This window comes from Periplaneta americana, chromosome 14 (assembly GCF_040183065.1).
Source record: "Periplaneta americana isolate PAMFEO1 chromosome 14, P.americana_PAMFEO1_priV1, whole genome shotgun sequence".
NCBI classification, from domain to species: domain Eukaryota; kingdom Metazoa; phylum Arthropoda; class Insecta; order Blattodea; family Blattidae; genus Periplaneta; species Periplaneta americana.
Window position 1 is genome coordinate 75,977,523 of NC_091130.1, and position 15,417 is coordinate 75,992,939.

A 15,417-nucleotide genomic window follows, 5' to 3' on the forward strand; every position below is an offset into this window, starting at 1 on the left:
CAGAATTAAAGCTGTAAAACCCTCTCTTCCACTCAACCGGAGGATAAAAAAATACATACGAGCGTCATTCCGTAAGTCATGGCAAACATATTAAATCAGCTAATAAAGCTGCAGCAATAGAAATTCACTATATGCGATTGAGGGTCACTGGAATGTGCTTCGCAGTGCTAGCACCAAATCGGGTCCTGGTACAGAAGACAATTTGGTAAGATAAATTGAAAGATGCGTAAGTAGGAATCATTTTTATTATGTACAAAAGAAAACAAAGCACTTTACTCACAGCTAACACCCTTCAAAATAATCTCCCAAGGCTTCTAGACATCTTTGCTAACTATGATGATATTAAAAAGTATGAATATTAAATTTATAGACATTGTCGAACAACGCAATGAACATTGAAGGCAAACACAAGTTATGTAAAAAAATTAAAACTTTTATTAAGTTATGGCAGTGCCTACACCACTTCATGGATCAGAATACATCTTAAAATAAAGAGATAAAAATAAAGTACAAGCATTCGAAAAATTTATGACAATAGCGTATGAATGATGAAACTGAATTTAAAGAAGAGCTGAAGTAATCCACAGTAATGTGTACTTAAACGTTTTTACCGCAAACTTGGTTCACAGTGTATTGTATTTGTATTGTTTTTTTTTTCAAGAGATAATACTCGTCTCTTACAAAAACTATTTTATTCACCGATTTATATTAGTACCGTGGCTTAGGCCGATTTCACCAACATGTCACTAATCCACAATTAACTAACTGTAGTTTAACTTAAATACGGACGTCAAATCGTGTTTACTTCGTTTTCATTTCACCAAACTAATACACATTTAAAATAAAGTCAATTTAATTCACAATTAAGTCATAGTAAAATCGTAATTCCGAAGGCCATGTGCCTTGTTAATGTAAGCAATGACATATATTTATATAGAGTCAATTTGTTATATTACGATAAGAAAATTTCGAAATAAACAAAGGTAACCTCGAAACACATTAAAATAATCGAAAACAAAAATATGACTGGGTAGACTTTAGAAGAAAAGAAGAAAGGTTGGAAATAAGTAGAAAGAAATTCAATGCAAGAAAACCTCATCCCAATGTCTTTAGCAATATTGAAGACAATATCAGGACAATGTGAAAGTAGATGCAAGGAAATATCAAAGCAAAATGGAAAGATTTCATGGATTGGTGCTATTCCAATGGTACAAACGTATTTATTAGGCTTATAATATGATAACTATGTTATTCATATTAATTTAGTTGCCGTATTTTAGTCAACCGAAGATTGATTAAACATTTCTCCAATAAATGTACAATTTAAATAATATCATGAAGCACTTAACTACCAGTTGGAAATTCTAAGTCGCCTTCTATACTATTGAAAATATACATTGCTTATGTCTGGCTTAGCCTAAACCACATTTGCAAATCTTTTTCGATCATGTATTAAAATAATCTTCTCTTTCGGAAATTATTCTCGCCCATCTTGGTGAAAACCATCATTTTCAAATATGTCCAACATTGTCCTTGCCATGATGAATATTATTGTTATTAATGAAGGATTAATTATTTAAATGACTAAATATTGACCAATTAACTTAAATAATGTAGTTTAATGAGAGTTTAAAGTTCAATTTTGTTTTCGTGAAATGCATTGTCCATTTAAGTGTCAATTAGAAATACTTTAAATAACAATTAAAGTTAAATAAGCTTCGTGAAATCGGCCCTTAGTGTAGCTTAATCGGAGTTAAGAAAAGTGCATATGTAAGTAAAATAGTGAAGCATATTATGATATGAATGACAACACCGCAAAGGAGCGTCTTTATCCACTACAAATTCCACTTGCCCTAGACAGGATTCGACGCTTGACTGTTCGGCTAACGGAGTGTCTTATTGCTCTAATCCTTCGTTCTATATACATTATTCCACACCGCGAATTCATTGCAACTTGTGCCAAAATGTAACGGGGTTTAACTCAAGAACAAACATTTGAAAGTTTCGAGGCACTGGAGGACGTCAATAAGGTTAAAATCAGCTTTGAGGCCGTTTTAATGCCATGTGTAAAACATGTTACTTTAACTCAATTCGTATTATTCTTTCTGCGGTGTACCATAATTCGGAATTGCCTGCCTTCATATTTTGACCTTCTTTCCATCCTAACAATAGATGAACACATTTGAATCCCGTTACGTGCAGTCGACATGATGCGGAATCTCCGTATGCGACTATACAGTAAAATACGCACACACCTATATAAGTTACTAGGAGAGATTGAAACCCATGACAATATCTTCTGACAGCTTTTCTTGTGGATCCAACTTAATATGTAAGTTATATATTTTATTACATAAATATTGAATCAAATCAAAAGTGACCACTTCTATCTCTATTCAGATTAACGAGCGATCTTAGCAGGAACCGGATGTGTGATGCTTGATCCAGTCCGCGTAGTAGGAGACCTCTGTGTAGACCCCTGGGTAGGGGGCGACGGTGCACGGTTTGACAGACCAGGACACGATTCCAACCTGGTGACCGTGAGCAACCAACGGACCACCAGAATCTCCCTGTAAAATAACATTGTTGCTATGAATCTTTTCGCTATTTATACATTTATAGACTAGTGGCTTGTGCAGAAAATACTGCAAATTAATTCATTAGATGTTAAAATATTTTTTTGGATTTATTTTCAGTGAAGAATACCAGACATTTAGGCGAATCCAGAAATCCATATAGAGTGTTAGTTGGGAGGCCAAAGGGAAAAATGCCTTTTGGGGAGGCGAGATGTAGATGGGAGGATAATATTAAAATTGATTTGAGGGAAGTGGGATATGATGGTAGTGACTGGATTAATCTTGCACAGGATAGGGACCGATGGTGGGCTTATGTGAGGGCGGTAATGAACCTCCGGGTTCCTTAAAAACCATTTGTAAGTAATAATCGTTAGGGAAAGAATGTTGGCGTACTCACAAAGTAAGATAAATATTTATAAATTTTGGAAAATCTTTTTACATAATCGTAAGTATAATACTTATTGCCACAGCTTACGTCTTCGTGAAGGAAAATTGGCTCCGTGCTTATCATGTTGTTCCAGGATTATAGTCAAATGCCGCTACGTAGCACGCATTCTGCCACTTGGATTCCACAGTATATTTCTTTAATTATGGGACCATCTGAATGCATGCGGGTTAGGTTTGTAATTTAAAATGAGAGTTATGTACAGTAGTGGCAAAAAAACCGGACCGACCCTTGTAGCTGATTTCAGAGCTTTGTTCACTCCAGAACACGATAGACTGGTAACTAAGACTTTCGTGGTTCGAATTCTGCCTGGGGAGGAAACTTTTTTTTGTTCCTTATTCAAATTTATTCCCAATACTTTTCGATTGCTGGTAAAATTCATGTTCTGGGAATAATACGTTAATTAAGTAGTAAAATATCGCTGCAATCGAAAACTATTGGGAATAAATTTGAATAAGGAACGAAAAAAAGGTTCCTTTCCAGGCAGGATTCGAACGACGAAAGTCTTAGTTACCAGCCTATTGTGCTCTGAGTGAACAAGGCTCTGAAATCAGCTACAAGGGTCGGTTCGGTTTTTTTTTTGCCAATACTGTACACTATGGAATAATACTTACCCCACATTGTCCTTTGCCTCCCTCTGGGATGCCTGCGCAGATATTGCTCATATGTATTCTGTAGTAGTGAAGGGACCGACACGCCTCATCCGTGTATACTCGTAGGCGTACTTGTTGCAGATGCTCCATTACCTCGCCGTCAGTCTGTGCAAAAATTCATTTTAATAGGTTTGTATTTTGATTTTATTTAAATATTTTATAAATTTTTTTAGGAATATGTTCCTTTATATTGATAATTTTCAAGTATCACAGAAAGTTTTTGTTTCATTTTAATAAATGTTTTAAAGTATTGATCTAGAAAATTTCAACACGCTCAAAAATAAAAAAAAATTGAATATTGAAATGGGAGGAGGAACATTTAAAAGTTACGCGAAAACGCATCCTTGCAAGAGAAACTGAGACTGAGCGGAAGTGTTTGTGAACTCCAAGCCTATTATCCATTGAAGAAACATTAGAAAATATTGAATGGGGAAGGCCGAAAATGGACGTAAAGTAATACTACAGTCTAGTATATACAGTCACGAAACTTGAGTTGTGAGGGTGCTAGGAACAATAGACTGTGCCGGTACTATTTTGCATTGTCTGTAATAAGGCGATATTAACGATCCTAGTGGTTAGCAACTATCTATGGATGCATATTTACTATGTATTGAGCTTCGTGATTATATATAATAGACTGTGGTAATACTTAACACATGAGGGGGGGGGGGAAGACAGAAAAGCAACAGATCAAGATCGTCAAAGATGTTAATATTCTACACATCGAATGGGACTGCCGCAGTCCTCGCAAGAGAAGGGTTCCGTTCTCTTTCACTGTGCGAGTAGCACTCAAGCAAATTCACTTCAAGTACCGAAGGCAATATGCAAAAATGCAAAAGCAGAAGCTTCAATTTCGAAGGATTTAATTTTTGAAAGATTTCTAAACTTGAGTGAAGAGGGAGTTGTAGGTTCGTGGCCTATTCACTACATGCTCTTTATCTTATTTCTCAAAGGACATGTTCCAAATATTTCAAAACATTTACAGGTCGCTCAGTATCTGTCTAGCAGTCATTTGTGACTCTCTAGAAGACAGATTTATAAAAGAAGTTGAGGCAAATCCCAATAAAATGAAAATTGAAATTGCAAGAGATTTGCAATAAATATAAAACATATAAAAATTACAATCAAGTTATCTTAAAGTCTGAGTTCATGATTGAAGAAAAAATTTATTTGTGAATGTAGGTAGTGCATTTGAATCGGGGATTGCAGAAACAGCACATGCCATGAAAACTAAATTTTTCAGTACACACAAAAAAGGTATTACTGATGGTAGACCACATCATTGGTTATAGTACTGGCTTCTTCAGACAGAAGTCTAAGAGATGTGTCGTTTTATACCAAATTTATTGCAATCTAATGAATTGTTAATGAAATAAATCAATATATATTAGCTTGAAATGTCCTGTTTCTGCAAGTAATCAAAATTTGTAGTATAATAATAAAATTTCAGTTTAACTAAAGTTTGTCAAATTGAGATGTAATATATGCATAAGTCTACTGTGTACTTAATACATAAGTTCAGCATATAAATTAACATTTTTTTCCACAATAGGCCACTGAAGAATATTATTGTAAAATTCTTGATATTCATGTGGTATGTAACGCATTAGTTTGCGTATATCGTCAAGCTCCTCTCTTTGAATTGGCACGATTTTGTCTGGATATGCCAATGAAGATAGTAAATATGGTATTCTCTTTTGTACTTACAAGCAAACATTCTCATGGAGGCAGATAAAAAATTAATCTTTTTTCTTCCATCATTTTAATAATGTCAAAAGAAGTGCTTACACAAATTTTTGTCACTCGAGTGCAATTACGAAGGCTGTAAAAAATAAATTTCCCTGGGGCCGTTTACAGAAAGAGAACAAAATTTCATGTAAAGTTTTATTGGAACAGATATAGCAATTGTTGAGTTATTTTTCAACCTATTCACCACCAGAACTGAGACATTTGTCATTCAGTAGGATCAATTTTTGTATCCTTGTGACGTAGACATCTGTCGCCTGGAATCGGAACCAATGTGTCGGCACATGTCTTTGACATGAGTTGTTTCTGCGCGCTTCCAGGATTTCACAGGTCTCCAAATGTGAGACGGCTATACTGACATTTATGCGGTGTCTGCATGCAATCCTAGCCCTATAGGCCTATCAACATCCATGAAACATGAATAAACTCACTTCGCCACAAACAGTGACATGTGCTGTTTCTGAAATCCCTGATTTATTTATATTAAACATTAAAATTCTAGTCACTCCATATGGATTAGAACACATTTGAACTAGTTAAAAGATTCCTTAATTGTTCCCGTCTCTCTGTGTTATGCTAAACTGATTCCTAATAATTTCAAAATTATCTTGTATTCCAACCTTATTTATACGTAGTTCTGTATTGTGCGTAATTTAAACCAGTTCTCTTCAATTACGCACAACTCAGGTTTTAATGTATGTAATATTACGGTGTTACATTATGAACAAGCCCGATTATAACGTACAAAATTGCGAGTCGGATTATTTTGCCTCATAGGGGCAAGTATTTATGAAGATTTCTTTTTCCTTGTTAGGAAGGAGGGAGAGAACATCCCACACACTACGACCTCAGATCTGTTGTAAACCCCCCTATATGGGATGAGTTGCGTGCCCACTGATCTTCTACGCGCAACGACCTAACCACGGAGGTCCTCCCCTAAGAAGATCTGTCCCGGGTTCCGTTACAGAAGCTATCCATCATCAAATGAATACAATCCACGGAAGCCGGTCGAGAGAGCCAGCAGCTTCGGAGAGCCGCTTTATGGTGATTAATTTTTATCATTTGTGTTTTTTAATATTGGTGTTGGCGGAGATTGTTTGAGATTGATTTATACTCTTGGCGGAGATTAGTGGAAATTTTTTAAAATACTGTTATTTTGGAATTGGGTATTAACTCAGTATGAATATTACCTTGCAAATAACTGACATTAAAGTTTCGTTGCATTCTGGTAAAGATGGGGTATGGCCAATAGACAATATTTGTTGGATTGAGACTGTATTTAATACACATTCATTAAAAGCGAAAAAAAATTTAGCTCTCAAATTAACATTTTCAAATTATTAGTGAAATGTTGAATTCTCCGTCTTTTGAGTTCACTAATGTAATCAGAACACTTGGAATACCATGCAATATAGCCTACTTGGATATACGTATAACTTGGATATATCGTATAACAAATTCAAGTGAAAAGAAATCCGAAATAGAAACACTCAATATGAAATTCGCTATAAAACGACGCAATAGTAATTGGGGAATGTGTTCGTATTTCGCTATTAGAACTCTATTTCGCGATTTGTCGCGATTGTTTTATCCGCATATTATTAATCAGAATCGCTTAATTCGTAAAGATTAGTAAAAATCTATTGTATATCTACACTGCTCAAAACAATTAGAGGAACACTTGTAATAAATTGAATAAGTTAGTGTTTTTTGAAGCTGTGGTGCTGAAAATTGGACAATATGTAAATTGGAACATTAATTTAATCTAGGGATACAAATTTTAAAAATCCATGGCCTAAATACAGAGTAATTACCTGAAATAACAAATATGGAGAAATCTTTGATTACGGAAGGCACCGACAACTTCTAATTGGTAAGCTTGCTGACGTTGCTATAGTGACGAATGCTGATTACTGCCTTGTTCATTAAAGTCTCTGGCAAAATGAGGCATTTAAATGAGTTTGAAGTATATCATGCTCTACTTCTTTTACGACAAAATCAATCACTGAGACAAGTGGCTAGAGAGCTTGAGGTTTCTCCTTCCGTGGTGTCCAGGTTACGCAACAGCCACAGAGAGACAGGCCAGTATTGTAGAAGACCTGGCTAGGACCGTAAATGTAAAACAAGCCCCCAGAACGACAGATACATTGCCCTATCTGCTCTTCGACAGAGTACAAAACTGCAAGAGACCTGCAGAATGACCTCTATATGGCTTCCGGAACCCGGGTTTCAGACCAAACGGGAAGGAACAGATTAAGGAAAAAGAATATTCGTCCAAAAAAGGCCTGTTAAAACAGCGTTTGAAAAATGAGCATCAGGCAGCAAGTTTGCTGAAAACCCTGCGGATTGGAACCCGAACCAGTGGTAGTCTGTGCTCTTCTCGGACGAATCCAGGTATCGTCTTACACGTTGTGATGTTCGTTTAAGGGTGTGGGGACGGCCAGGAGAAAGATTTTTCTGTAAGAGTTGTAGGCCTACAGGAAATGGATAGATTCGGTGGAGGTTCTATAATGGTATGGGCCGGAATTATGTACAGCAATCGTATGGACCTCGTAATTGTTCCTCAGCGACTAAATGCTGTCCGGTATATCGAGGCCATTCCAGAAGAGCATCTAGTACCTGCTGCCATTGGAGTAGGCCCTGGATTTCTGTTTGTTTAGGATAATGCCAGGGCACATTCTGCGGCTGTCACCAGGGATTTCCTAAGGGAGAATGAAATTTAGGTAATGGAGTGACCAGGATCAGCCCAGATCTTAACTCTATTTAACACTTGTGGAATCTTCTGGATAGGAAAGTCAGGAACAGACATCAAGCTCCACAAGCCCTGCAGGAACTTGGAGATGCTCTAAAGGAGGAATGGGAGAATATTCCCCAAGAGGAAATACAGAATCTCATAGGGACCATGCCACGGAAGTGCCAAGTTGTCATCGAATGTCGTTGAGGCCATACACGAAACTAGACTTTTATAACGGGTGTTTAATTTTGATAAGTAAGGACGAGATTGTTTCTTATATAGTGCAATGTTTTAAAAGTTGTTTGTTGACATTATTCATTTGTTTTTATTGACATGGAGATAAATGTGGCCATAAATAATATACTTTATCAATTTCATGTCTGTACGTTTATCCAATGAAAAAATATTTAAATAAATATTAGTGTTTCTCTAATTGTTTTGAGCAGTGTATTATGTTGTGATTTTCGCGATTTCCATAAATACCCGGTCATGCTCATAGTGTACTGCGTAACCGACTTACAGTATCGCATCTGGGGCAATTTATAGTATTTAAATCATTTTAATTTAATATAAACTATGTCACAAATGTCACAATTTAATTACCTCTGCCAGTTTTAATTCTCGCTTCTGACGCTCCTCGGTTCATTGAACTTTATGGTTTGCAGCCTGAACTTTCGCTCGTTAGCCATTACAAAATTACTGTCTTCGACTGACGTGCTTCCTCTTGATATTTCGAACGTTTCCTTATAATTAGTAAGGAGCGGATTTCTATGTAATTAAATATTATTTTTGCGTGTGGTAAAACACAATTAACAAAGTTAAAAATTCCGAACATGAAGTTTCAATATATTATTATAATGTACCGAAGTATGAAGTTTCAAGTTTAAAACCCGAATTTTATTTCACATAAAAACACATATTTTCACAAAAAAATATGTAAATACATATTTTCAGGAAATCTATTATAAACACATAAATCTTGGAGTTTTTTACTTAAATAATTTTTTTACAAGAACTTTTAAATATTTTAAAACTAAATCAATTATGTCACTCAGAAGTACGTTATCTTTTTAAGAATTCTTGATTGCTTCCTGTTTCTAAGTGCTGTGTGGTGTATCCATTATCCATTTTTGTAATAGTATCCCCTCAAGTACTGAGAACTGCTAGGCAGCATATCAGTGTTATTATTAGAGAATAAATTAACAAGGACAAGGAGGAGAGATCTTGCAACACATAATTAGGAATGTTTATTGTTGCTGAAGATGATTTCATTGCTTGTTTGTGAAACACAACAGATAAGAGCTCGGGTATGAACATTATTTAATTTAAGCAAATCTCTCGGCTCTCACTCATGTCCATCAAGTAAGGCAATACGTCTTATTGTGATTCCCTGTTATCGGGCTTCGTCAATCGATATCCTTCAAGATATACTGAAAGATGGTTGTTTAAAAAACGATTTGGCTTTCCTATTAGCAAATCTAAGCTTGTTGTGTGACACCATAAAAAAACTCGAAACATCCAAAAACCTGTCGTCTGAAACAGGGAGGTGCGTGCCGTGAAAATTAAACTATACTCGCTACCAGGTCCAGAAGTACAAGTACTAAGGGACAAACTCAAGAATGTGTTTGGGAAAAATAGTGGATATAAAAACATGTGTAAAGTTGCTCAAGTATTGGAGGGTGTGCCTGTAGGTGAAATTGACGGTGTTTGTGTTTCTAACATTCCTCTCTTTAAATGTGCACATCTGTCATCCTGTGATGTGGAAAGATTTTTTTCACAATATAAGTCGTTGTTCAGAGATAATCGGCATGCATTTGTGATGGAGAATTTGAGATGACCTTTGTTGTTCACTGCAATTCTCGGCCAACTACTAGCATTCAAGTGTGGTTGGTGAGTACCTGGTAACATTTTTTTTCCCAGACTAAGTAAGGTATTTTTGTCATATTTATGAAAAGTATTTTTTTTTATTTTATCAAATATTTTCGTACTTTTTAGCACATAAAAATAAATATATTAAAATTTTTAGCACATAAAAATCCGCTCCCTAATAATTAATATGTATTTTCTATTTTTTTAACGCTTAACTACGAATATGTAGGTGATGTGATTCATAACTGGCAGTCATACTGATCTAGTTGAACATAATCTAACGACTGTGTACTTTGAACAATATTATGTTGTGCATATTCTATCTGCAGAGCTGTGCAGTATTTAGTATATCTATATTTCAGTCAAAGCGAGACAAGATACACAAATTAATGTAGAATTTCAAAATTCTTCCAGGCCAGTAAGGTAAAGTTCAAACTTATATTAATACCTGAAAGATATTTTATTTTAATCCTGTCCACAATGTTTTGATTCTTACTTACCTCTGAACTGCCCCAGCCGACGAGGGTGGCTGCGGAGCCCCCCTTTGTGTCTTGCAACTGGTGCGGCAGAACAACGGGTTGCGCATATTTGTTTAAAGTGATAGGGGAGGAAAGCTGTAACAGGCATAAAGCATTTATGATCGTGACATAAACTTAAATAAATAACGAAATAAAATAAACAAAACAAAAATCTGGCATTTTTGGGAAATATCTTATTTTGAATGAAACTTAAATAAAGCGAGTTAATTGAAAGAATAATTGATCTACATATCTCGGACACAAATGCTATTTTTATGAATCAGATATTTATCATAAAATTTGTAAATACTGTAAAGGAATGGAAACAATTAACAGAAATTCATATCTTCCCTGATACGAGACTCAATAATATGCTTATGTGAAACATTAACAAGAGACCTGGACTGTGTTAATTGAAGAGAGGAATTGACAACGAGAGAATATGAAATGTAAATAAAATTACAGCCAATGAAATGAAATTTATGACGGCAACAGCGGGATTTATTCGCTGGGATAAAAAAAGAAACGACGATGTCATGGAGGAGCTTGAGTGAGGCTTACAACATGATATTTACATTTTATAAACAATGATGATGATGATAATGATGATGATAATAATAATAATAATAATAATAATAATAATAATAATAATAATAATAATAATAGTAATAATGGTCATGGTTTTATTTAACCTCTCTGTAAAACTCAATCAGGAATAAAACTTTTAATACAGAGAATTTTACAAATATAATAGTAAACAAAAAAAATTGAAAGCAATGATCATAATACAGTGTAAACAACAAGTGAATAGAAATGCAACATATACAACATAAAGAAAGAAAGAAATAAAGAAAGAAAGGAATTTAATAAAATGTAAACAGTAAGTCAAAATGAGTGAGGCATAATTATACTCGTACAATGTATAGAAATATGAAACAATAATAATCAAACATGGTAAAGTACAAAACATACAACAGACATAATTTTCAGTTAGTACATAAAAAGAAAGAAAAATTAAGATAATAATTAGCACGATTTCTCACATGATAGGCGTTATAGAGAATAATAATGAAACAAACATAAAAAAAATATAAAATACAATAAAAATCACTTGAATATCTAGATGCAAAGGATACATGGAAACAGGGTGAGAATTAAGATTTCGGATGAGGGTGGTATAGAATACTAGATAGAAAATACGGTATCCTTAATACACACAAACTGATGACAACAGAGGCGACCTCTACCTCATTCGATACTGCTCAACGCTTGGTTACACTGAGTTGCTTGTCTTGCATCTTGATCATAATAATAATTATATTCATAAGATGTGTAATTTTTAAGTTATTGATTGTTGTCAGCTTGCTGGTGATGATAAATCTGTTTCAATTTAGATGAATGGCGATACAATCTTTTTAGTAACGGTGAATAGAGACTGTCTTGCATGTATATTGGACATGGGTATCCCAATTAAGATTAACTCAATTGGAAAAGTGATATGCAATGTATGTTTTCATAAAGTATACCCAAAATTTTCCTTCTGTCCCCATGGAAAGAAAGACTCGACTCAATGGACCTGATAGTTGATCGGAAAATGATGGTTATGACTGATAACTTAATAAAATGGAAAATATTTACTAAAGCTCTTTAGAAAGTTCGTGAAACTCAGTTATTGAGAATCAGATGTTGGTACCGATATGACGACTTCTTCCTGCAACAACCACCGCGTGAAAACCTACTTCTAGGTAACAAAATATATATTTTTTCCTTTTTAGTCAAGTTCTGCGGGAAACAATGCACATCTTAAAATACATTATGTAGAAATAAAAAAAAAATTGCACTCAACTTTTTGGTAGTTTAAACAGTCTGTTTTCATTTTCTAATCGCTTTTCAACCTCTCATCTGTTTCTTCATAGTTGGTAATGTCCCAACATCGTAAAGTTGGAGGTCTGGGCTATACAGGTTGGAAGTTAAATAACCTTGCAGATTGAAAGGGACGATAAGGTACATGTAAATGAATAGAAAGCCTATATTACGTTTTGTGATTAAATTCACGGTTAATTAGAAAATAAAATTTGAATTTTCAACAGTTCGGCAACATCGTCGCTAATATGCTCTACTCGTGATACAGATGCAAGATATCAATGAACTCGGTGAGCCTCCGTACGTAAGCGCTCTCGGCCAAGACGTTGTCGAACGCACGCTTCGTGCAGTGGCTTGAATTTAGATGTTTTTAAAATTAAATTTACACGAAAACCATCCACGCTATTGAAATACGCCAGAGAGATAAAGTATTCGTTATTAGATTTCGTATCAGTATGGACAAAAATCACGATTCTACTCCAAATAGTTAACGAAAAAGAGATTGTTAAACATTTGGGGGGGGGCGACATTTTTTTTAAACTATGAACTTTCCACCAATATGATATTATAGTTTTTTGTTATATAAAACATAATCAATTCGCTCTGGAAATCTGCAAGGCTATTTCACTTCCACCCTATATGGTTTATGTTCTAGAGACGTTCAACTGATTTCGATGTTTTCACTGCCATTCAAGCATTACATGGCCTTGCGTAATCTTGTACCTAAACCAACTTTCCTCGGACAAAATATGGCCTTACATTTTTCTTACTGCTTCCTTAAAATCTAGATTTCACATCGGTGTTTTATTGCTGGATCAACCAGTGTTGCGGAATGTATCCAGATAAAGAATGTATTCAGATAAAAGAATTGTCTTGGTTTTAGCAGAATACAGAGTAATTAAGCGGGATAGTAAATATATTAAAGGGTGGAAATGTTGCCTATTCTGAGTAAAAATATTCATATAAACATGTGCACAATTGAAGGATTCAGAGCTATAGTGGGCCAAGCGCCATTTATTAAAAACGGAGAAAGCAAGGTTTAAAGTTAAGTGAATACCATAGTTTAATGAAGATTGATATGTCATATAGTTTTAATATGCATTCTTTATATTACTTGCTATATGTTTCATTAAATTATATTAATCACTTAATTTTAACCCTTGTTTCCTTCGCTTTTTATTTATGACGCTTGGCCCATTATGGCCCTGAACTCTTCAATTTTCAGTGGGAGTGAAGATATAGATGTTTGAATGTTAACACATAACAAGACTTCCAAATGGTATGAAGGAACAACGTAAGTGAAATATAAAATTTATATTCACCTTGAGAAGTGCGATGTCGTGTACGTGCATGTTATCGGGATCGTATTCAGAGTGCATTATTATCTCTGAAACGTCATGCAAGCTCCCTCCGCTGGATAGGTCGACGCTGCCTACTCTCACGGACAGCTCTTCGGGAAGTTTCCTGTCAACAATGAGGTATTAATTTAAATAGAAGTTTTTATAAAATACATGCAAGCGATCCGTATGCACGAAGCACGCAAGTTCAAGAAGATTTTAATGTTGATTATCAATATCCTAAACTTTTTGAAGCTACAATATTGTAGTATTTCCTCTCATTATAACATGTAATTCTTAAAACTGTTGCTATTTGCTACCGCCAAAGCCAACATTTCTAGACATCATTTTTGTAAAGGAAATCTGGTAAGATAATGTGAGTTTAAAGCTGAAACAGACTTTAAACAAGTAAACCTATAATTTATTTAACCAATTTATAGTCTTTATTTTCTATAGAGAGTAGTAGTGATATAGCCAGGGCCAAGTATTTACGGAGATCACGAAAATCACGACATAATAGATAATACAATCTTTTTTTACTAGTATTTACGAATTAAGTGATTCTGATTAATAATATGCGGATAAAACAATCGCGATAAATCGCGAAATACAGTTCTAAGAGCTAAATATGAACACATTCGCGAATCATTACTATTGTGTCGTTTTATAGCGAATTTAATACTCCAAGTAGGCTGTATTACATGTTATTCTAGATGTTCTGATTACATTAGTGAACTCAAAAGACGGAGAATTCAACATTTCACTAATAATTTGTAAGTGTTAATTTGAGGGCTGTATTTTTTTTTTTTTTGTTTTTAATGAATATATGTTAAATACAGTTTCAATCCAACAAATATTGTCTATTGGCCATACCGCACATTTACCAGAATCCAACGAACCTTTAATGTTAATTATTTAGAAAGTAACATTCATACTGTCCACACCTGTGGAGTAACGGTCAGCGCGTCTGGCCGCGAAACCAGGTGGCCCGGGTTCGAATCCCGGTCGGGGCAAGTTACCTGGTTGAGGTTTTTTTCCGGGGTTTTCCCTCAACCCAATACGAGCAAATGCTGGGTAACTTTCGGTGCTGGACCCCGGACTCATTTCACCGGCATTATCACCTTCATTTCATTCAGAAGCTAAATAACCTAGATGTTGATACAGTGTCATAAAATAATCCAATTAAAAAAAACATTCATACTGAGTTAAACTCCAATTTCAAAATAATTGTATTTTCGAAAATTTCCATTAATCTCCGCCAAGAGTACAAATCAATCTTCAACAATCTCCGCTGACACCAATATTAAAAAATACAAAGGATAAAATTAATCTCCATAAATACCTGCCCTAGAATATAACTGTGCAGATTAAAGAGGGCAATAGAATACATTAAAATAAATGAAGACCCTATTATGCGTTTTGTAATTAAATGGATGATTAATTATAAAATTAGGTTGAAAGTCTGCGTAATTTGGCAACACTTCATCGCCCTTTCGCTTACGAATAAATGCATGGGCTCAAGTCTGAATAATAGCATTCTGTCCCTTAGTCATCGCAGTAGGGTTGCCAGTTTTCTTATGGCAAGAAATTACGATACGTGTTAATTTTTTTATTTAGTTTACAAGAAAACTGTCCATTTTATTGTATAATTGCAAAGGGATTAGTAAGTTCTTATC

General features: G+C 34.7%; 1 protein-coding gene across 1 annotated transcript in view; it reads right to left on the minus strand.

Annotated features, from left to right (window-relative positions):
* Nucleotides 1–412: 412 nt before the first annotated feature.
* LOC138713466 (chymotrypsin-2-like) overlaps nucleotides 413–15,417 on the minus strand; it is a 33,337-nt gene continuing 18,332 nt past the window's right edge. The window contains exons 4-7 of the mRNA XM_069845591.1: nucleotides 13,727–13,868; nucleotides 10,524–10,637; nucleotides 3,636–3,779; nucleotides 413–2,570 (exon numbers count right to left, since the gene is read on the minus strand). Coding sequence (XP_069701692.1) covers nucleotides 2,415–2,570; nucleotides 3,636–3,779; nucleotides 10,524–10,637; nucleotides 13,727–13,868 — 556 coding nt within the window. The 3' untranslated portion in view covers nucleotides 413–2,414. The remainder of the gene's footprint in view (nucleotides 2,571–3,635; nucleotides 3,780–10,523; nucleotides 10,638–13,726; nucleotides 13,869–15,417) is intronic.